The sequence below is a fragment of the Glycine max genome, chromosome 20, assembly GCF_000004515.6.
Source record: "Glycine max cultivar Williams 82 chromosome 20, Glycine_max_v4.0, whole genome shotgun sequence".
NCBI lineage: Eukaryota > Viridiplantae > Streptophyta > Magnoliopsida > Fabales > Fabaceae > Glycine > Glycine max.
In genome coordinates, this window is record NC_038256.2 from 24,090,290 (window position 1) to 24,114,245 (window position 23,956).

The window sequence follows — 23,956 nt, forward strand, 5'->3', positions numbered from 1 at the left end:
AAAATAATTTATTTCTGGATTCTTGTTAGTAGAACTTTCAAAGAACTTATTATCAAACATATACTGACTATATAAAAATTTTACACACTTTATGGCGTCTCACTCTCACTTCTCTCTTTATGGCCCCCTCCTATATCCTTATTCCTTGGTAGTTACTTTCCAGTTCTCATCCATGACGAACTAATTTTGAATAGCTCAAATATTTGGCCTTTTCAATCGGTACAACACATTAATTAATTATATACAAGCTTTAGCTGCTATGAAATTAACAGTTAAATATGTAGTGATATTCTACATTTACAACAACCCGTGTGGATCTGCAAACTTATCAGGTTGCAGAAGATACAGCAGGGAAGCTTGGTTACATCGGAATTTTGTATGAAATAAACAATGAGATTAACTGAGATATTATGTCTGCAACTCTGTATATTGGCCTTGCTAAACTATAGGTATTCATAGAAACTTATTAATGGCAAGGCAAGTTGGATCGCGGATGATATACAACTCTTTTTTTTTCAATATCCAAATCCCGTTCTCCTTCGGCAGAGGTTCATCACTCAAGTGGATGTGCATGTACTTCATTAAGGAATGATCAGATCATAATTAATCAGCTTTCATGCAATTTCCTCTCTCTTGTCCATATTTTGTTCCTGACTGTAGAGAGTTAGCTGTTGTTGCAACTGTTAAATAACCAAGTGGTTAGTTTGTTCTTAAATTTTAAAGCTTCAACATATATTACATGCTTCCTGGATTCTTCATCTAACTACAAACCCATATTGGTTAATGAAGAATACAACAAAGAGAGTTAGTTAAGAGCTTCTGCAGAAAATTACCTGCATGTATTTTAACTTCTCAGCAGTCAGCTCATCAGTCAAAGTGATTATCCTGTAATATGAGACGGGGCAGGCCAGAGAGAGAGTTAAATAAGCTATTTGAAGTAAAAGTAAATGGAATACTGAGAAAGAATATTGAAATTGATATGACAAACCGAGTCTGAAGCTCTAAAATTTTGAGCAGCAGAAGACGTTCCCTCTCTGAAGCTGCTGTATCAACCTGCCAAATGACACAAATGTCCAACGAAAACATCAAGCTGACGAACAATTGTTACATTATAGGACTTAGTAGAGGTTTATGTAATAAAAGCAAGATTGACTAATTCTTCAACGAAAATCAACACACAGCAATTGGAAAGTAATTAAGCATACCAGTTAAAGGGATAAATTAAGTAAAAGTTACTCACACTTCCATTGATTTCTGAACTGCGAGGTAATGGTGGCAGCTTTCCATTCTGAGAAACTGAAAATTTTTATTGAATCATTATATCCTTCAAAACCGCCAACAATTGCCTCAAATATTATCAAGGGAAAATCTTTCACTCACCTTCAATTGCTTCAGCAGATTGCACACTATTTAACAGATTCATTATAAGATCCTGAAATTAAAATAGAACTTTCCATGAGATCATAAATTGGTAAGGTCGCAGTTTTGATTATTAAATTTCTAACATTTTCCTCACCTGTTGAATAGATGTTTGCTGTAAAAGATTTTGAAGGTGAGTCGTAAGAAGTGATGCAGAGATACTGTCGGTGGCAGAATCTTCAGTGGCCTGACCAATTGGTGAAGAGAAATAGATTCAATAAAAGATAAATGAGTCTTATATATCAAGCAAGTAATAAATGATACATCATATAGATGCCCTGTAACCAATCCAAGAAGCAAAAGTTTCCCAAAATTGAAGATGAACTCTGTTTGTTTAACTTTATAAATTGTTTTGAGAGCATTAACCAAATATGGAATATGCCGGTAAACAAATTAGTTAGATATGATGTGTATGGCTTATGTACAAACCATTTGTTTGGAATCCAACATCCAATCACTAACACTGGCAGATTTCCGCAGTGGTGATACTGATCCCTATATCAAATGTTATGGGAACATAAACATCAGATAGGGAAATATATAACATGAATACATAAACAATAATCAAATTAGAAAAACAACAAACCTGTGAAGATTGGCGTGAAACTGAACTTACAGGAATATCCTATGGCACAATGTTAAGTCAGTTAAAGTTAAATGCTGAGAGAATTCAGTTGTAAGGGTAGAGCATACCTTCACAAGATCTAAATTTTCTGATGTTACAGAGAATCGCCCTTTAATTTGCACAAGAGTAGCCTTAGACTTGTCATCCAAGGAATCTCTGAATCCTACCAAGAGTGATGGGAACCAAATTAAAGTCAGAGTTAAGATTGTTTGGTTCAAAAACTAGTAGAAATTCTGCACATAGCTTTATGGTTCACACAGTATAATTTAAGTACCTCCAGAAGACTTTATTGGAGCTGATAAACTATTTGCTGAAGCTCGCGTCGGAAGCATCAATGGACCACTAAAACTTGGAGGTTGTCGCGCTTCACGGTTATTTTTCTCGCCCAATAACTGATTTCCATTCTCAAGCCTAAAAATAACAAAGCATTAAATGTTTTATCGAGCAAAATATGATGATATCGACAAGAAGTAAACAACAATCACACTGAAGCATCAGTAAGAAATGGATAGAGGCACATGAGACAATGGATCCTTAAATTAAACTTCAAATTACATACTAATAGTCACAGACAACTCAAAACACATGAGGGAAAAATAAAACTTTCATGCCTACATATTCTTCACAGTTGACTTCAAACTTACATCTTTAGATACTAAAAAAATGCTTAAAATTCAAAATGAAAAATAAACAAAATTGATTGCCTGTGTCACTAATGTTTTTAATTTTTTTTTTTTATAAATTAGTGGCTAGAATTACAACTTTAATAAAAAAAAAATTAATAGCAAGATTTGTGAATTATTCTCCATAGTCAACTGCAATTTCAAATGGAGAAAATACCCCAAGCATACTTTTCTGAAGGTGCATCCTCATTCTCCCATATTCTTCATTCCTTCCAGGTGATGTTGAATTACCATAAAAAAAAAATCCACTATATAGAACAGAATATTATATTACAACCTTACTTAGTTTAAGCTTTTTACCTAAAAAATATTAGAAGTAAAATGCTTTCATGTATTTAGGTACAACTGATAATACTCTGGCAATACATCCATAGTATTGGATAAACATTTATGAATATGCCAGCAATTTTGGTGTATCCAAACATCTTCTAGGTTAATAGGAAAGAATAATATAAAGCAGCAATCTCAAATGCAATAAAAGCCACACACACACACACACAATTGTATATAATAAAAAGAAAACAACAAAATTACATTAAAGATAGAAACATAACTGTTTTTAGAAAATAATATTTATTATTAACAAACTCATAAACCAAAATCAAATTAGTATGCTGAATGCTTCAAAATTGTGCACTATCATCATTAGTTTGTATTCAGCTATCATTATTATTAACAAGAATATTCTTTGTTTTGTATTCAGCTACCTGTGTTTAGAAGCATTTCCCTTGACAGTTCATTTTTTGCCTTTGTTTTAGTGCCTTTGGCAAAATCCACCTTAATAAATTGTTTAAATTGAACCAATCTTGTCTTACTCCCTGTGTTCATAGTTTCCCCAGAGAATCAACCTCACCCCACAACATTCCAAGATTTTAGGATAGACTTTAACACAAGAGAATTGTTCCGGAGTCATCACGGTCCCTCAACCATCCCAGAAAATCAGTTTGGCCAACAACAGCCCTAGATAAAGCAGTCTGGTCCTGCCATTCTATAGTCACAAACTATATTTTTTGATTTCTTTCTAGAAGGGTTTATTTGTAAGTTCATAACTTAGTAAGCTATAGCTTGAGGGGAGGTATTAGAATAGATGAAAATGTCCAATATTATATTAACCATAACCTTGAGTATCTTAAGCTTTAGCTTGAGCCGAAGTGTTAGAATAGATGAAAATATTCAATATTATATCGATCATATCATAGTGGTATATTAGATTATCCTTTAGGATTACTTTCCCTATTTCCCAATTATCTCTCAAGATTAGTCACCATATTTCCTTATCACATGATTTGTTTCTTACTTAGTTAGAATTATGATTAGTAAAAATAAGGGATAGTACTGTAGGTTTTATGAGCATACCATCAGATTGTAATACATTATAATACTCAATAGAACATCATTCAAAATCTTGTAACAATTTTAACTAATTACAGATCCTCTGCTATCACTAACTTGTAACTACCTGACAATATTTGGGAAACTATAACAGGATCTGACTTCAATTTCATCAAAGAGTCTGTTAAACTTCTAATCATATCTAAAATAAAACAAGATGTGATACAAAAATATGAAGTACCTTTCTAATGTTCGTCTCCTTTCTGATGCAGAATGACTGAGAACTGTGCCTGGTAACCCACTTTGGGTTTGATGGCTCATACCTATATCTTTCTCTATAGTGGATGTTGTTGCCTCCATAATTGACCCATTTCTCTTCCAAATAATATTTCTGGGCAATCCAGGTTCCTGGAGATCACTTTCAAGATTCTTCTCCTTTTTGTTCAAGTATTCATTTTGCTCAGTCTGTTTTATGTCAAAAGCACCTACCAGTGATGTGATTTTATTCTGTGGTGATTTCTCTGTATTCATTTTGACAGTACCAGACTGGGAATCAATTGCACTCTGTCATGACAAACAACAGTAGAAAATGAATTTCTTTACTGTAGAGAAAGTTTAAAACAATTGAACCAACATTAAAATTCAGTAGCTCGGTCTTCGTACAGCCTTGTAATTAGTGAAAAATTTGTTTTCATCTTCCCTCATCTCTGCATTATCATTATCATCCATCACCTGGAAAAACTGAAGACATTAGTTCAGATCTAATAAAGGGACAAACTAATCAAGCAAATAAATCTGAACATGATAATACATACCAATGAAGCTTGAGCTTTCAAATCATCAATATCAAAGTTCCACGCACTAACTCCTCGTTGATATTGACTCTAAAGCAAAAGATATAAATTCGATTATCTATGGATCCAAAAATAAAGGTGCTAATCTTTCTTGTTTTCTACAGGAAACGTATATGTGTTACATTAGATATTAATTGAAGCTTTAAAATGTTCAGTTACCAAAAGGAACACATTTATAGGGGTTAGGGACAAAGTTCCCCAAATTAAATCATGGTTACTGCTAGAATATATGAAAAGCTCATATTTTACATTATCCAATAGGGTTAGTTTCCCTATTTCTTCACTATCCATTGGGATGGGTTATCATATTTCTTTATCATGATTTAATTCCCTAATTAGTTAGAATTATGATTAGTATAAATAAGGTTTAGTTCTCTCGTATCATATCACAGTAAGTGACAAATAAACATTTGAATATCAGCTTTTACCTGAGATATTGCCTCTTCATCTGCAGAAGGCATTTTCTTCACTGCTAGTTGTGCTGCATCTTTGAGCTGCAAGAATTCGTAAAGTCAAGAAAAAGTAGCAGGAAGATAGAAATTCTAAAACATGCACTAAAGCCTGCTGCATGAAAGCCCACCTTGAGGGATTTTACACAGTTCCAAAGAGGAGGTAAGTCAGCAAACAATTTCTTTACAGAGAGCTCGGGAGGCTTAGCATGTTTGAAGAAGGAATGTTTCAGTAACTTCTCTGCTGATGGCCTTTTTGTTTGATCTTTCACCAGGCACATAGCAACCATTTCCTTAAAAGACTGATCACAACTGGAAATACTTTAATTAGACTACGATTAAACAAGAAATACACTATGACACAACAACCATATCAGAATCAAAGATCAATCTTGTGTGCCATGACTAATGAACTAAATAAAACTATAAGTATCATAATGATGACTCTTGTGTAACAGTGCATAAAGAAAGAACAGCAATACCTTAGAGAACTTTTTATCTCGATCATCAAGTCCAGGAGGGGCATTCTGCATTGTCATTAGAAGAACCTATACATGAAATAAAAAGTGAACTCTCTTTTTCTTTTATTACAAATTATATCACATGAACTTCAATCGGTCCAATGTTAACATGTGTCTAGACATTGTCTCTGAACAACCACGGGATGTAAATACCTTCATTGGAGGATATTTTGAAAATGGTGCATGGCCATGAGCCAACTCAAGTGCCGTAATCCCAAAAGACCAAATATCAGCCCTGTCAACATCTATGCACATCAGCAATAACAATAAACTTGGTGCATTATTCAATCCTAATAAAGACAAAAAAAAAAAGGTTTTGCAGTCTATTGAACAACTTGTTTCAATAAACTCGATGGAAAAGCTTATTAGAATAAGCTCTTTTCAGCTTATTTCAATTGGACAAGCTTCACAGTTCACAGTCAAGTATATAATAATCTCTCATCCAATAAAACTATTTATCCAAAAACACCATAAATCAGTTGAACGGATTTAAAAACCAAGCAGAACAACACAATATTGAAACTCTTACAGTACACCAGCCATGCCTGTAATGCTAAAACACATTGGCAGCAATCATGTGTTTTGAGTTAGTTAGCAGTAACATAAATGGCAATGCAGCGCTTTGGTAATTAATTGGCAGAGACAGCTAAAAGACAGATAAAAAGAAGAACTGAATGAATGACTGACTGACTTGGAATTATAGCCACTTCCAGCTGGTTGCAGCACCTCAGGAGCCATCCTGCAGGCATGAGAAAGGTAGTGACAACATAGAGCATGTTATGTTGAGACAAAATAAAACAAGGCAAATGCTAACCATGCCCAAAGGGCACTAGTCAAGGAACAAAGTAGAAAGATTTTTATTGGAATGCGTAAATTACGTTGCTCATACCCATGATATATTTTTTTGTGTTAGGTCAGAAATAACATATCCCCAACCCATTGGGTCATCCTCAATCCAGTAAGTCAGAGACTAATCCGCTTACGGTGCGTGATTGCCTGGTCCAACACTGATTCTCGGATTCTCAGGCAACGTGGCCTAACACCACTGTGCCAACCCTTTGGAAAAGGGTTGCCCATGCCATGATATTGTTTACGCTCAATAAATACTTTCTTTCTTTTTAGTTTCTTAACCAATGCCCTAATGCCCTAAGAGCACACCAATGAGCACTACCCATAAAACAAATAGAGATGTTGCGTTGAGATAGCAACATATTACCAGCAAGGGGTCCCAACAAAAGTATTTCTGCAACGCTGCCTGTCGACGGCGTCGTACAAGCAAGTGGCGACGCCGAAGTCGGAGAGTTTGACAGCGCCGGAGGTGTCGAGTAGAATGTTGCCGGCCTTGACGTCGCGGTGAATGTGGCCGTGGCGGTGAAGGTAGTGGAGGGCCTTGAGAGTCTCCTTGAGGATGGATCCGATAGCGTCCTCTTGGAAGCCGTGGGAGAGAGCAATCTTGATGAGGTGGAGGCAGGAGCCCTGGTCCATAAAGGGCATGACCACCCAGAGGCTCCGCTCCACGGCAAAGGAGCAGTGGGCCCTCACCACGTTGGGGTGGTCGATGAGGCTCATGGTTTGGGCCTCCCTACGCAGGTCGTCGAGATTGATGTTGCAACGATCGAGATCCAGGGACTTGATGGCCACGAGTTGGTTGAAGGGGAGATACATCGCTCTGTACACCGTGGCTGTGGCGCCATAACCAATTTCTTCTAGAAGCTTGTAGTCCGCGGGGTTCGTAGAGTACCCTCCCATTTTCCAACGAACGATATTCCTTGTTATGTTATGTTATGTTGTGTTCTGTTCCAACAACAACAGTTTCACCGCGATCAGAATCCATTCTTGTCTTGTCTGTCTAATGCTAATTCTCGTTCCAGTGTTCAGACTCAGACTCACTACGCCACCCCCTAACTGAACCGATGATGTGTCCCTTTTTCTTCTCTCTTTCGACACTTGGATTGTTTTCTATGTATCATTACGTATTACTTATCTGCTCCAGTAGTTGATGAAAAAAAACCGGCAATAATAGAAGGATTAATTATAAATTATTTTAAATATTTTAATTTGGTTTTCAAATTTAAAAGTAAATAAATAAATTTCATTCTCAAATTCTTAAAAATAAGTATTTTTAAATTTTTAAAAACTTAATTTGATCCTAGGTTTTCAAATATAAACTAATTTGATTCTCAAATTTTTAAAAATAATTCTCAAATTTTTAACAATCTAATGACTAAATTAATTTATTTTAAAAAATTTAAAATAATTTAAAAATCAAATTCATAAATAAGTCGTAATAAAATCATGTCTGCTTCCTCACCTGACCTTTTCTCTCTCACGCTCACCAACTAACCATGAACAGGTTGTTGGGTACTTGTCACCAAACACCAGTATCAATTCCAAACTAGAAATTAACAAAACGAAGAGTCGCGGTCCAAAAGTGTTGTCACTGAAAGGTTAGTTCAATAATCACTAGCAACTAAAATTTGAGAGCTTATACATATATAGGATCATGAGAGATGATTAAATTTATATTATATAATTAAATATAAAGTTAAAGATTTAATATCATGTGAATTTTTTAAAAAATAATATGATTTTTTATATTAAATTTCAATTTTTCATTTATGATTATATAATTTAGATTTAATCTCATTTTTTATAAAATATTTTTTTATATAAAATATATTTTTCATTTATCATTATACGATTTAAATTTAATCATCTCATTCTCATATAAAATGTTTCTTTTCATATAATTTTAAAAAAAAAATTACACATATCTTCCTCATAAACTCTACTCAATAATTTCATTTAAAATAAATATAGAAACCTACACATAGAATATATTTCATTTCTTTCTTTTTTTATTGATGGAATATTTTTTTTTAATTAATAGGTATTTACTACCTATATGAAGTCATGCAAAATGATGTTACCAAATCAAAATTGGGTGAAACCTTTTAAAGTCAATCACTCCTCACTTGAATTAGGAATACTCTTAGTGGCGCTACCTAAGTGAAGATAAGTTGATTGGTGCACTACTAAAATAATTGTTTATTACGATGCGCTAATAACTACGGTCGACCATAGACATCTTGGAAAATAAGATAATGCAGTATTGTAATTAAATGCATTAATATTATGAGTTTAAGTATGGTTATTCAAAAACTGTAGTAATTGAGTTATATACAAAGACAGTTTTATAACAAAAAAACCATCTTTAAACGTTTACACTTTATCATTCTTTCATTAGACAATACAACCTTTTCGCTTTCTCTCTCTTGTTGGGCAGGGCACTTACCTTGTCGAATTCTTTGAATGGTCACTCTCCCTTTCTTCTCACAGTCACACATTTCTTCACTCCTCACAATTTCAAAATTCCTAAAACACTCACCCTAATTCATCATTTACGCCAAATTCTTCTCAAATCTATACCGACAATCAGAAAAATCGTCAACAACATCAACTCCGCCCCTATGGCGCCACGTCGCACGCCCTACATCGCAACTAGAGTGCTATCTATATAATTATACAAACAAGGTCCTGACTACTTTTTCTCTGTCCTGTTGACACCTGTCCACTGTTCTATAAAATTATACAAACAAGGCCCTGACTACTTTTTTCTTTGTCCTGTTGACACCTGTCCACTGTCAATTCTCTGTACTGTTGACACCTGTCCAGTTTAGGCCTTCTTTTATGCTTCTTTGCTCATTGTCACGTGAAGGCTTTCTCCTTTCTGAAGGTTTGTGTTTTAAAAGGCCCATTCTCTCTTCTTTGTGCCAGCTGTTGCAATTCCTTATTTCCACAACCACCAAGCCACGTGTCACTTTCTAATTGCCGGATTTTATCGCACCATTTAATTCTCCTTAATTCCAGAACTTTCTTCTCTCTCTTCCATTTCTCTTGCATCCGTCTAGATTCTTCCCCTCCTCTTTCTTCTCTCTCTTTCCCTTTCTCTCACTGCTCATTTCTTCTTCTTCCTCTATTCTTCTTTTACTCTCACTTGAACTACACTGGTAGAGGACGTGTATTTCCTCTACAAGGTACTTCCTTTCTACTTTCTTATTACTCCTTTTTACTGTCAAACGTGTATGGTTTTTTTTTTTCCATTTGTGCGCTAACCCCTTTATCTCACTTTTCACTTCTTCTTCTTCTTCTTCTTCTATTCTTATCTTTTTCCCTCTTGAACTACAATGATAGAAGTCGTGTGTTTATTTATGCAGAGAAGGTGAAAGAACACATTAAAGCTGCGATTTTTATCTCAAAAAATCCAAGAGTACAGGTTCGTAAACACAAAAGCTTAAATTTTTTTGGGTATTCTGTCTTTATTTTGTTTTCTGACTTCTCAAGATATAAAAGTTTACATTTTTTTGTGTTCTTCAGCCTTCTCCAACGTGCTCATTGCTTCTTATGCTTAGCTTTTTGTGTTACCATTAGCTTTTCTTCCTTATTTTTATCTCTGATTTTATCATTTATCATGTAGGATGATGTTGATTGTTTTAAGTACTATGCCAAGCTTGCAGGAGGATTGCTGATTGCAGCTGTGTTCCTAGAAAACCTGTGGAATTTTGATTTGGTTCTTTTTTTTTATATCAGATTTTGATTTTCTATAGTTAGGATTCAAAAGAGGTTGTTTAAGTAAAGTAGTTTAGTTCTGGGATAGTTGTATCCCCTTCTGCTTTTTATTGTAAGGGATGATGGATTTTTTACTTTTTACTAATATGAATATGAATGAATGAATAAAGTTAAGGTGAAATGTATTGGTAGCTATTTGTATTTTTTGTAAGGCTGTGATGAGAAAAAGCTTATTCTTTATTATTTTTATCCTAAAGTAAAACAATATATTCTTTGATAAGAAAAATAAAAAACGTGAATGGTGATTGGATTGATGATAAAATAGAATCCTGGGTCTATAAATTATAAATTTCTATATTAGAATTCTACTTAATAATTTGTCCCCTGAACTTTACAATTTAATTTTAGTCTCTCACAAATATCCTTATAAAGCCACCCAAATCATAGCTTAACAAGAATAAGTCACTCTCTCACAAATCACAGTGGACACTCTCATATAAATCCATACCCCAAATTGTACCTTTTAATATTTATTTTCTTACTTATATTCTTTTGGGTTTGTAACTAACTTAAGCATTACAATCCTTGCAATACTCCCACCACCTTACTTCTAACCATGAATGTTTCCCAACACAATAGGCAACATCAACATATATATATATATATATATATATATATATATATATATATATATATATATATATATATATATATATATATATATATATTAAAATAACAATACTTATTTAATTCGAAATTCGATCAATACTTTAGTTTAAAATTCTATTCATATTCATTATTTTTTCAACCTAAAATTCTACTTCAAAACAGGCTGTTTAGTTTTCTGAAAATATTTTCAATTTTCATTTTTGAAAGACTATTTTTATTTTGAATCAATCAAATCATTTTAAGAGTGGGTCGTAAAATTATTTACCAATTATGGCCCGTATAAAATTAATAGACCTATACCAACAGAATATGATAATTAATTTGAAGATTATGATTATTCTCATATTTGAACAAAATATTAAAAACAAGCTGTTTAGTTTTCTAAAAATATTTTTTGTTTTCATTTTTGAAAGACTATTTTCATTTTGAATCAATCAAATCATTTTAAGAGTGGGTCGTAAAATTATTTACCAATTATGGTCCGTATAAAATTAATAGACCTATACCAACAGAATATGATAATTAATTTGAAAATTATGATTATTCCCTTATCTGAACAAATTATTTAAAAATGATTTCTAACTTTGTGCTTGTTTTGCAGTTGTATACAATATATAATAGACCTATACCAACAGAATATGATAATTAATTTGAAGATTATGATTATTCCCATATCTAAAAAAATATTTAAAAATGATTTCTAACTTTATGCTTGATTTGCAGTTGTATAAAATATATATGCTTTAAAATATGAATTTGATTGATTCAAAAATATATTGTGATTCAATTTTGATTGTTTCAAACAATTTGATTGATTGAAGATAATTTGTAATTAATCAAAATAATTTTTAAAAGGGAAGATGACATATGATAACTACATGTTTAAATTTTGATTGATTTCAAATAATAAATAATAAATACAATTAATTTTTTTGTATTCATAGTAACATATCATTATATTGAATTCGATTATATAATAAATCAAATGTAATAATGATAAAAATATGATACAATGAAAATAAAAGCCTCTGGGAATTTTATTTTTTTTGAAAAAAATTAACATTTTGAAACAATAATCCACGGTAAAATTGCAACCAATGCATTTCAGAAAACCATCGATTTGCAAGCTCCTTTTACTTCCAAAATCCCGAAATTGCTATAAATTAAAATAGAGAAAAATGGAAAAAAAATTTCATACTAAAGTGAAATGAATAAAATAACTAATATTAAATAAGTCAGTGCAACATAAAATGCATTATCTGGAAACCATAATGATTAAATTACAACTTTAAACTGTCAAACCAAAGTAACATAAAAAATTTCTCCATCAATCAAAATGGGGTCATCATCAGTCTATTTTTCTCAGAACATGGTAACTCTTTTTCATTTCAATCTCCTTATTTTGTTTAATATGCACATTTGGATTTTTATCCTAAAGACATTTAATTTTATTTTCCTTTATAATTTTGCTCACATTTTTTAATTTTTAAATGTTTTATTTCTTATCTTTTTTATTACATTGAATTCTTAATTTAATATATTCATTTAAGGTACTATTGAAAAATGAATTGGTTGGTTACAAAGTAAAAAACAGGAAATAAAATATAAAAAAATAAAGATTCAAGAAAAAGTGTGAATTTTAAAAAAAATTTAAAAACCAAAATTTTTTTAAATTTGAATTCAGATTTTTTGTAGTTAGTTATTTGACTTAAATGTCATTTCAATCTCCTTATTTTGTTTAATATGCACATTTGGCTTTTTATCCTAAAGACATTTAATTTAATTTTCCTTTTTATTTTGCTCACATTTTTTGATTTTTAAATGTTTTATTTCTTATCCTTTTTTATTATATTGAATTCTTAATTTAATATATTCATTTAAGGTACTATTGAAAAATGTATTGGTTGGTTACAAAGTAAAAAAAGAAAAAAAATGAAATTAAGTAAAATTAAAGATTAAACAAAAAGTGTGAATTTTAAAAAAAATTTAAGAAACCACAAATTTATATTTCGAAACAAAGGAATCAAAGGTTGATACCGGAATTCTGTCCTGTTGACGCCTGCCCAATACAAAAATAATAAGCCCTCTACCTTCTTTGCTCACTTCGGTCCCACGTGCAAGACTTCATCCTTTTTTGAAGGTTTGTGTTTAGAAGAGCCCTTTCCTCTTTTTGTGCCCGCCTCCCTTTTTAAAATTAATTTTTATTATTTATTTATTTCCACAACCACCAAGTCACATGTCACTTTTTAATGGCCGGATTTCACCGCACCATTTAATTCTCCTTAATTTCAAAACTTTCTTCTCTCTCTTCCATTTCTCTTGCATCGGTCCGGATTCTCTTCCCCTCTCCCTCTTTCTCTTCCTCAACTTCTTCTCTTTTCTTCTCTATCAATATCCAGTTTCCCTTCTTTCCTCAACTTCTCCTTTTTTCTTCTCCGCTTTTGTTTTTCCTCCTTTATTCTTTTACAAAAAAATCCATTTCATTATTTTTTTACATCCCTTTCCATTTTATGAAAAAATAAAAATACAGAAAATATGTGAAATATAACTTCAATTTTGTCTAAGGTTACCTTACTTTTGTCATCTACAGTTTTATATGGGCCATAATTAAAACATGCATTAAATATTATTAATAACATTAAAGATTTTTATACTAAATTCTCATTCTATTAATTTTATTTCATTCAACATTATAAAATTAAAATTAAAATTATGCCTTTTAAGTCAGACAAATGATTTTAAAAAAATTATATATATATATATATATATATATATATATATATATATATATATATATATATATATATTTCATTTTTAAAATTCAAAAAAGTAACTTCTCTTAATTTAATATTTTATATAAATATAAATTCATACATATATAAGAAAAGTTAATAATTAAATGATGTGTTCCATCCGATTTTTAAAAAACATTAAACTATCTTCTTTATTTTAACTGGCTAAAAATATGGTTGATATTTTTATCTTTTTCCCTCCTCAATTCTAAAGCTTTGTGTTTTAACAGACCACTTCTCTCTTCCTTAGTGTCAGCTGTTGCAATTTTTTTTTAAAAAAAATTATTTATTATCAATTTGGTCTTCTTGATTAGTTGACGCGTGGATTCCACTTTCCTCTGTGTACATCTCAGATGCGTGCTTTCTCCCCTCAATCTCACCACTCTCCAATCTTTCATTCTCCCCTCTTTTCTAGCTCCCGTGGAGTCTGGAAGCGTTCTCGAGCCTTCTCGCTTTCCACGTGTTTTGCTTTTTTCCATTTCTCTCTCTCATGCGTTTTCACTGTTTCTTTTTTTATCTTTTTTTCCTTTTGTCTCTGTCACTACCTTCTTCTCTCTCTTCCTCTCTCTCCCTCTCTTCCTCAGCAAGTTTGTATTCTTTGATTTTTTGGTTTATGGTTAAATTTTTTCATCTTCATCAAAAAGTTTTGGGTTTTATGATTTTTCCCATGACAAAATAATTTTTTTTCAGGTGTTCTCCCTTTATTTTGTTTTTTGAGTTTTCACAAATATTTTTTTATATACCTTCTTCTCATATTTTTATTTGTGCATACCTGTCATATTATATGCATGCTGATCATATTTTGCTCATATATTTGTTTCCCTACATTTTTATAAATATCAATATTGGTTGTGGACATTCAATAAACAAAAAAAAAACACTTTGGCTGTGTATGCCACCGCAAATACATTCACAATGATTCACATGACTCTCCACCTCCAATCTTGCCATACTGCATTGAATGCTCGACAATTCTCAAACCCCTCCGTATTCCGCCACTTCAACATTTTCACTAACCACTGTGTCACTGCAACATTTATTCTCCACAAACCACTTCTTTGGCAAATATTCCATGTTCATTCCTTTAACAAAAATTATTGAAACGACTCGGAGAATGGCTTCAGAGTTATCGACTGAGACAACCAAGACAAGTACCAGTTTTGATTCATCATCAGCAACAAGCAAAGTGAATGTAAAACCAATTACTCGCTTACTTTTTCAAATTACTTTGAACATTGCTCATTCTCTGTTTTCCTTTTTCGGTTTGGGTTTTTGTTTTGCTTCCTACTCGCTCAGCTTTTGATTTCCTTTGCATGTAATCGTTTTATTTTTTATTTGGTTTTTATGTATATTGCTTTCGACTGAAATACTGAAAAAATGCGTGACCTTTGTCATACCTAGGTTTTCTTTGTCTCCTGCTATTCTGATCTTGATCTAGCTATGAAACAAACCCTTCTTTCTTCCTTTATGTTTTGAATGCATACAGGGATATATTTTGACTCATTAATATTGTCAACTGTTGCAAACATTATTTTCTTCATTTTTTACCAGCAGACAACAAATACACAATTTCCATTGTTATTTGCTTTGTTTATTTGGAATATACCGCTGATAGATAGCAATTAAATATAATATTTTGCTGGTAGGATTGTTATTTCCTCTGTTTCTTCATGACTTTGCACGTTACAATTCTTTTTTTTATGCTTATTCTTTACCTCAATTGTTTATGGATAGCAAATTATGCTGCTAAACTTTGGAATTTGGGCCTATATTGATCTCTCATCTTCACTGATAGTCCTATTCATTCATTTTATTATGTTGTTGTCATTGTCCAGATATTTTACACTTTCCCATTTCAGTACCATACTTGATTTTCATTTTTTGCATTTCCTCTCACTGCAGATTCAATATCCAATTCACACAAATCCATTAATCCTACAGTTCACTGCAGTATTACACAATGATATGGTAATGTTACATACTAATTCTTTTTATTCTTCATATAGTTTCATATTTTCTTTCTTGCTATGATTATTTGCAAAACATTATAGAAGTGCCCATTTCTTACCACCGACAATGGGCACCAGAATACCCTGAGTTTGTCAACTTTAGATATGATGGAACAATATACCAAATCAAGCTAAGGCAGCATCGAGCAAAAGTCTACTTTGCGGAAGGGCTGAAAGAATTCAGAAAAGATTTATCAATTTTTGAATATGTGATGATTAAATTCTTGGCATGCAACAACAAATCCATGTTTGATTTTTATTTCGTTCCCTCACTGGAATGCCTGACTTGCGGAAGGCCAAAAGTTATGTCAAGACAACATATTTGGACATTGAAATCACACAATCAATGCTTGGTGCACCAGGACCACTAGTAACAATGAAAACCTCTTCAATGTTGCTTATTAATTCAGGCTTATATATCATGCTGTTTTTTTCCCATGCAGAGACTCCCCAACTGTGCCATGACACATGTAAATGCCTGCGGTCAACACATGACCATTCTCAGAAGATTTGGACCTCCATTACAGTGGAATGTTGTCGTGGTTGATGGTGGAGTTGGGCGCAAATATGTTGTACAACCATGGTATGAATTCCTTGTAGATAATGATTTCTCCCACGGTGATGAAGTCTCCTTCTATTACAGGACCATTGATAAAATATGGGAAATTGTCATCCGCCGGAGAAAGAATTGGGACTATTAGCTTTAGTTTATGTACTTTGATTTATCTATCTTTTTGTCTTTTATGTTTTTCCCCTCTCCTCTCATTTAATTGAAACAACATTTATTTTTTGTGTTGGCATTTTCATTTTCACCCACTCCTTTTGTTCCTTTTGTTTTCTTCTTTTTTACTACACCCATAAAAAATTGGTCTTGCATCTGTTCTCTTGGCTTTTGCATTCTGGGTACTGTCATTCAATTTTTAATTTTGTGGTTTTTTTTGTTCTGCTAACCTTTGTGGGCACATGTTTTCTTACATGAGTATCGGTTCATAAAAACATTTTTATTTTGTTTTCTGACTTCTCACAATAGAATCACTATTGTATGCACATGTTATTTTTATTTTATTTTCAACATGAATATTATTGATAGAGCCACAATTAAGCATTTTGCACATCGACTATATTTCTGATGCAGTTGACATGTGTTACACATAAATTTTGGCTTTCAGATTTTGCTTTGTCGTATGACATTGTTAACAAATGTATCACTCAATTTTGAGATTTCATGGTTTGAATTTGAATGAAATGACTCTGTTTAATTTAATCTGCTATATTAGTAATTTATAACTGTTGTACTACAAATTTTTGGTATGGTAAACTAAACATTGTTGATAAAGCAATATTATTGTCTACTTTGCTCATCTTACACATTCCCTGCTATAGTGATCTTATATTTATTTGCTGCCTCTTCCAGCGTTTATGTTTTATAGACCATGTAATATTCATGATCTATTTTCAGATTTACTTGATCAGAAAAAAAATCCTATCACACCATGTTGTGTTCTTAGACCACATTAATATATATAATTTATGTGGAAAAAAAATTTTCATACGAAAGTGAACTTTTGGTTTGTCTTGCATTTGCTTCTTTTTTTGTGGTTATGTGTTCATTGTCTGTTAACCTTTTTCGGTTTCTTTTGGACTGAAAGTGGTGAAAACATGCGTGAGCTTTGTCTGATTCTAATTTACATTGCTACTGTTTATGCCTTTATGTTCGTTTTGATGCCTACTACTGTTTCTGTTTTGCTCTTTTTTACACACGTTTGTATGTGGTTCGTTTTGGTCTTTGTGTTCGTTTGCATACAATATTTTTGAATTTATTTCCTATGTTTCTTTTATATAATTTAAATCAATTTTAAAATATTTTCAACACAATCAACTCTTCATACAAATTATCTTTATGTTATATGCAAACAACATGTTAACAAATAATATTCATGTCACTTACAATAAAATTATACAAACAGTACCCTGACAAATATTATTTATTCACTTCCAGTCTAATGATACAAACAACACTTTAACAAATAGTATTTATGTCACTTATAGTAAAATACCGACCCGTGCATCGCACGGGCTCTCCACTAGTAATTATATAAACAAGGCCCTGACTACTTTTTCTCTGTCCTGTTGACACCTGTCCACTGTCAATTCTTTGTCCTGTTGACACCTGTCCAGTTATAGGCTTTCTTTTATGCTTCTTTGCTCATGCCACGTGAAGGCTTTCTCCTTTCTGAAGGTTTGTGTTTTACAAGGCCCATTCTCTCTTCTTTGTGCCAGCTGTTGCAATCCATTATTTCCACAACCACCAAGCCACATGTCACTTTCTAATTGCTGGATTTCACCGTACCATTTAATTCTCCTTAATTCCAGAACTTTCTTCTCTCTCTTCCATTTCTCTTGCATTCGTCCAGATTCTTCCCCTCCTCTTTCTTCTCTCTCTTTCCCTTTCTCTCACTGCTCATTTCTTCTTCTTCCTCTATTCTTCTTTTACTCTCACTTGAACTACAATGGTAGAGGATGTGTGTTTCCTCTACAAGGTACTTCCTTTCTACTTCCTTATTGCTCCTTTTTACCGTCAAATGCGTATGTTTTTTTTTTTCCATTTGTGCGCTGACCCCTTTATCTCACTTTTCACTTCTTCTTCTTCTTTTTCTTCTTCTTCTTCTTCTTCTTCTTCTTCTTCTGTTCTTCTCTTTTTCCCTCTTGAACTACAATGGTAGAAGTCGTGTGTTTATTTATGCAGAGAAGGTGGAAGAATACATTAAAGCTGCGATTTTTATCTCAAAAAATCCAAGAGTACAGGTTCGTAAACACAAAAGCTTAAATTTTTTTGGGTGTTCTGCCTTTATTTTGTTTTTTTTTCATTTGTGCGCTGACCCCTTTCTCTCACTTCTCATTTCTTCTTCTTCTTCTTCTTCTTCTTCTTCTTCTTCTGTTCTTCTCTTTTTCTTTCTTGAACTACAATGGTAGAAGACGTGTGTTTATTTATGCAGAGAAGGTGAAAGAACACATTAGAGCTGCGATTTTTATCTCAAAAAATCCAAGAGTACAGGTTCGTAAACACAAAAGGTTAAATTATTTTGGTGTTCTGCCTTTATTTTGTTTTCTGACTTCTCACGATATAAAAGTTTACATTTTTTTGTGTTCCTCAGTCTTCTCCGATATGCTCATTGCTTCCTACTTTGTCCTGTGCATGTTGCATTTTCTGTTTTTAATATGATTCTCTTCTCATCTTCATTCTATTCTTTGGTCTGATTTTTTGTGGTTTGATTTTTGGGACAGACTACAGTAACAACGGCGGTGCTGAAGGTCAGGACGGTGTTGAATAATGAAGGTGTCATTTTGAACTATTTTCCCCCTTTTTTGGGTCTGTTATTTGTCTCTATTTGCAAGGTTTTAATTTTGTTGTTATACATGTTTTCCTTTTAATAATATTTATTTTTTGTTACTGATTTTTCAACTGTGTTTTTGGTTCCTTTTTATTTTCCAGGGCTATCAACGAAGAAGCATTCAGCAGGCAAGTTGTTTTTATTTGGAAGGTTTTAATTTTGTTTGTTGTTATGCATGTTTTTTTAATAATAGTTATTTTTTCTTACTGATTTTATAACTTTGTTTTTGGTTTTTTTTCTCGAGCTATCGATGAAAAAGCATCATGCAGGCAACTTTTTTTCCCTTTTGTTGTTATGCATGTTTGTTTTGGTACTATTTGTCTCTATTTGTAATGTTTTAATTTTGTTTGTTGTTATGCATGTTTCCTTCTTAATAATAGTTACTTTTTCTTACTGATTTTTACAACTCTGTTTTTTGTTCCTTTTTATTTTCCCGGACTATCGCGAAGAAGCATCCACCAGGCAACTTTTTTCCCTTTTGTTGTTATGCATGTTTGTTTCATTACTATTTGTTTCTATTTGCAAGGTTTTAATTTTTTTTTGTTATGCATGTTTTTATCTTAATAATAGTTATTTTTTCTTACTGATTTTTCAACTTTTTTTTTGCTCCCTTTCTCCAAATTTCTTAGATTAGGTTCTATCTAATTACCTTGGACCCATTGATTGCAGAAAGATATTCATAGGGGGTTTAGCGAGAGAAATGACTATTGGTGAGTGTTTTCTATTTGTATTGCGTTGGTTTGTTTTCTTTTCGGGTTTACCAATGAGCATTCGTGTAATCAACTATTTTTTAAAAATAATTTTGTGTAGCGCAATTCATCAAACACTTAGAAATCGTGGAGAACACAGTTCAGGTTACCGTGGATTATTGTTTCAAAATGTTAAATTTTTCCAAAAAATTTTTCTCAGAGGCTTTTATTTTCAATTGTTAAAAATTAAGCCCATTGCAATGTGTCCACATGTTGATAGGTTTGGCATTTGGATAGGAGGGAACCACAGGTATATTGGTTTAAGGTGGAGTTTCTTCTGCAGTGGCAACACATGAAGGGTTGGAAACTTCCATTAGCTGGAAATCGAAAATGCAAGAGTATTTTAAGATTTACCGCATCAAACTTTAGGTATCAATGACATTGGTTACCACTCTCTTCTAATATATTGTCTTTAAAATATAGGACAAAGAAAATGTTTCCAGGCCTTGAAGGTTTTCCCAATCATATTGAAAATGCTACTGATGTACATGATGGGATGGATAGGCTATCAAAATTACTTCACGGCATAAGTTTTGTGCACAATGAAGCGGTTTTTATAGGATATTTATTAATAACCATAATAATTGATGATCCAGTTTCATTGGAAACAAGATTGAATGTTGTTGTGAATCATTATTCGCTGTTTCAGGTTCCTATAGACTGCTTGATGATCAAAGAGAGGGAGTGAGGTTTTGACATGGTTTTCTCAACAACGATCATGGAGGCATACTTGGAGATGACATGTGAGTTGCAAATTGTATCCGCCTTCTCTTTTTGGTCCTTCTTGGCTTGAGACATCTTTCAATCTTCTGGAATTTATATTTATTTTGGGTACTCCCCTAAAGCGTGCAGCAAGGGGCATGCATTTTAAGTTACATTCCTTTCCTTTAAATGCCATATCAAGCTACTCATAAATCATTTTGCCATGTGCATTTTTGTTTTTTTGCCTTTGTTGATGCAGTATCTGATTTTGTCTCTTTTCAGCATTTAATAATTAGGCTCTTTTTGTTCTCTTAGTCAAAAGTTGAGAAACAAAGTGAACAATTAGTTAACAAAGGAAAATAGGAATGCAGCAAGGATTCCTCATACATATGCATATCAGATTTTCTGCAACTTCAAAGGACATGGCTTTTTTTGGGGTAAACAAGTTTGTGCATTCCGTTGGTTCTCTTCTAAGGTTTAAAAGCCACAATTCATTCGTTCTCTTATGACAATTTTCCTATTTATTGTAGAAAGAATAACCTAACATTGAGTCATGCCTAATTTAAGAGGAAAAAGTATATAATCTTATATTTAAGATTTTATATTAGAAAACCTTTTTTCTTTTGGTACTTGAGATTCAAAATTTTTACCCCTAAAGTTTCAATTTTTTTGCAACAAGCAAAAAAAAAAAAACTGAAATAAATTTACGGGTACTTGAGATTCAACATTTTTACCCTTAAATCTCAATTTTTTAAAAGCAAGAGTAGTGCTGTTTTCATGTATGCGTTCTTACATGCATGTTAGCTTTTCATTTTGTTTGTGTTGGACGAGGTTTGGCTTCTCTTCTGGTGCTGTTTTCATGCATCCTTTCTTACATGCATGTTAGCTTATCATTTTTCTCTGTTCATGGTACCTTTGCTGTTCTGTTTTTTAATGGTAGCTTTGTTGTTGTATTTTCTTTTATCTTTGTTCAGTGGGGCAAAAAAAAAAAAGAAGTTTAGAACAAACACATGTCTTCTTTGTACTTTTTCTTATTTTTTGTTATTTTTTGTTATTTTTTTGTTTTGATTAATTATTATTATTATTATTATTATTATTATTATTATTATTATTATTATTATTATTATTATTATTATTATTTGTCTTTCTTCTTTGCGATTCCGCTTCTTTGCTTTGGCTTTCTTCTGCATCATTTTTGTGTAACCCAACAATATTATTTTTATTGAATTAATGAGAAGGTGTGGGGGTTCGATGTAATTTGGTTACGTGAAAAGTGTTGTTTACATGTTTTGTTGCTGAGAACAGTTTAATTGTAGAGAGGGAGCAACCATACCTCGAGAAGGTTTAGAAGGGTGCAAGCGAAACACAGGGCAATGAACAATATCAATGATTATGCAGAATCCCTCTTTCAGGTTCATGATGCCTTTTCTCTATTATTATCATTATTATTATTATTATTATTATTATTATTATTATTATTATTATTATTATTATTATTATTATTATTATTATTATTATTCTTTCTTCTCTGTGATTCTGCTTCTTTATTGTGGCTTTCTTCTGCATCATTTTTGTCTCGAACGTTTGTGGTGGAACACATTTTTTAGTAACATGATTATTGATATTGGTTGTGATATGTGTAATGTTCTTGAAAAATGATCATTTTTGTCTTTAGGGCTCGAGTTTTATGGATAAGTTTTGTGAATATGAATAACTTTTTACTATTTTGTGTGTTACTATTAACTTTGAGAATGTATATTAATTTTGAATGATTAGTATATTTACATGGTACAAGGATAAACTGCTTGCTTCAATTTATTTATTATTTAGGGCCTTTTTCTTTTTTGAGAATGCTTCTATGTTTTGTCCACTTATACATTATTTATTTTTTAATGAGTTTCTCTCTATGTTTCTATGATTCCATTGTGATGAGTGGGGAATTGTTGCAGATGTGCTCAGAAAATGGTGCGGGGCCAGAAAGAGATGAGCTTGATTTTGAGTTTTTGGGGAACAAAACAGGAGAACCTTATTTGATTCAGACTAATGTTTACAAGAATGGAACTCGTGGGCGTAAGATGAGGCACATGCTTTGGTTTGACCCCACAGAGGACTACCACACCTATTTCATTCAGCAAGAATTAGAATGAGATCATGTTAAAGAGGCATTTGCTTAGTTGATTCTAACTAATTAACTGCTATATAATTTTAATTTTTGGAGTTATTTGCTGCTAGCTAGAGGACTTATTAGGGAATAATTGAACATGAACATGAACATGTCATTTGAACCTTATGATCAAAATTGAAATATCTTGATTATTTACTCTATAGAAGCATGATCTGAAATGTGATTGTTATTTTAACTTTATGGTTGAAACACATTTTGCTAGCATCTTATACTACACCTTTGAATAGTTATTCAATAGCCCAAAAGGAATTACAAATCTGTCATAGCAATGAAATTAACACTAAAATTTGATTATGCTACAAATTATATATAATCCTATAGCGCTGATAAAAAAACTATATAATCTTATAGCATAATTATTTACTTTGCAGGGTTACTTCTCTTTATTTCTATCTTTAAACATGAGTAACCAACAAGTTGATTGGAAATGGATAGAAATGCAACTATTTTCAAACAGGAGAGACGTAATCTGGATTCTATTATAGTTGCTATTAAATCTAGAGCTTGAAATTGGATATCAACTTTCGGGAAAGGACTAGAAATTTCTTTGTATTTGTGGCGCTTGGATCCTACACATTACATCAAGTTTCTGTCATAAGGTTATTCATAATAATAGTCATAAAGCATTAATATTTTCAACTTTAACATTATTCCACGCACATGATCCTTTGGTTACAAGGAAAATATTCAATGTATACTTTAAAAAACCAATAGATGTATATAAAAATAAATAAATAAAAACATGAAATAAGAGTAAAATAGTGATGAATTTACCATATGAGTGTTGGTGCCAGTGCCACTGACCGATGTATCAACCTTGGATCTTGAAGAAATGTAGCTCCCAATGAACCTCAACCTAACCCAACACCCAACCTCAGGCGCACCCCCTTCATCCCCCTTCTTCTTCTTCTCCCTCCCTTTTGATTTACACACATCCCAAGATTCCACCACCTTGCCATACTCTGAAAATTATTATTATTATTATTATTATTATTATTATTATTAT

General features: G+C 32.1%; 1 protein-coding gene and 2 long non-coding RNA genes across 16 annotated transcripts; 2 read left to right on the plus strand and 1 right to left on the minus strand.

Moving 5' to 3' along the window:
• Window positions 1–233: 233 nt before the first annotated feature.
• LOC100793223 (serine/threonine-protein kinase fray2) lies at window positions 234–7,884 on the minus strand. 3 transcript variants are annotated; one of them, XM_014772970.3, is made up of 19 exons: window positions 7,100–7,884; window positions 6,575–6,622; window positions 6,037–6,118; window positions 5,845–5,910; window positions 5,494–5,664; window positions 5,342–5,407; window positions 4,875–4,943; window positions 4,723–4,791; window positions 4,301–4,623; window positions 2,319–2,455; window positions 2,113–2,207; window positions 2,006–2,044; window positions 1,849–1,914; window positions 1,517–1,606; window positions 1,381–1,432; window positions 1,241–1,296; window positions 989–1,053; window positions 834–885; window positions 234–680 (listed from the first exon to the last, which is right to left on the minus strand). In XM_014772970.3, exons 1-19 carry the CDS (start codon window positions 7,630–7,632, stop codon window positions 615–617), a joined length of 2,145 nt encoding a protein of 714 aa, XP_014628456.1. In that variant the 5' UTR covers window positions 7,633–7,884; the 3' UTR covers window positions 234–614. The 3 variants fall into 3 exon arrangements, 2 of the variants coding, with proteins under 2 accessions (XP_014628456.1, XP_014628457.1); XM_014772971.3 differs by lacking the exon at window positions 2,006–2,044 and having other exon boundaries at window positions 7,100–7,851; XR_001387064.3 differs by lacking the exon at window positions 234–680 and having other exon boundaries at window positions 832–885; window positions 1,241–1,288; window positions 7,100–7,851.
• A 1,549-nt stretch (window positions 7,885–9,433) lies between these two features.
• On the plus strand, window positions 9,434–10,614 carry LOC102662111 (uncharacterized). The gene is made up of 3 exons (XR_420238.4): window positions 9,434–9,920; window positions 10,101–10,159; window positions 10,361–10,614. It is a non-coding gene; the product is annotated as an uncharacterized lncRNA (long non-coding RNA).
• Window positions 10,615–17,935: 7,321 nt separating this feature from the next.
• LOC102662197 (uncharacterized) lies at window positions 17,936–23,072 on the plus strand. Of its 12 annotated transcripts, XR_005890169.1 has the most exons (7): window positions 17,939–18,727; window positions 18,919–18,977; window positions 19,208–19,259; window positions 19,416–20,432; window positions 20,713–20,806; window positions 22,082–22,177; window positions 22,715–23,072. It is a non-coding gene; the product is annotated as an uncharacterized lncRNA (long non-coding RNA). The 12 variants fall into 12 exon arrangements; XR_005890166.1 differs by having other exon boundaries at window positions 17,936–18,462; window positions 18,669–18,727; window positions 18,919–20,432; XR_005890168.1 differs by having other exon boundaries at window positions 17,940–18,977.
• The last annotated feature ends 884 nt before the right edge of the window (window positions 23,073–23,956 follow it).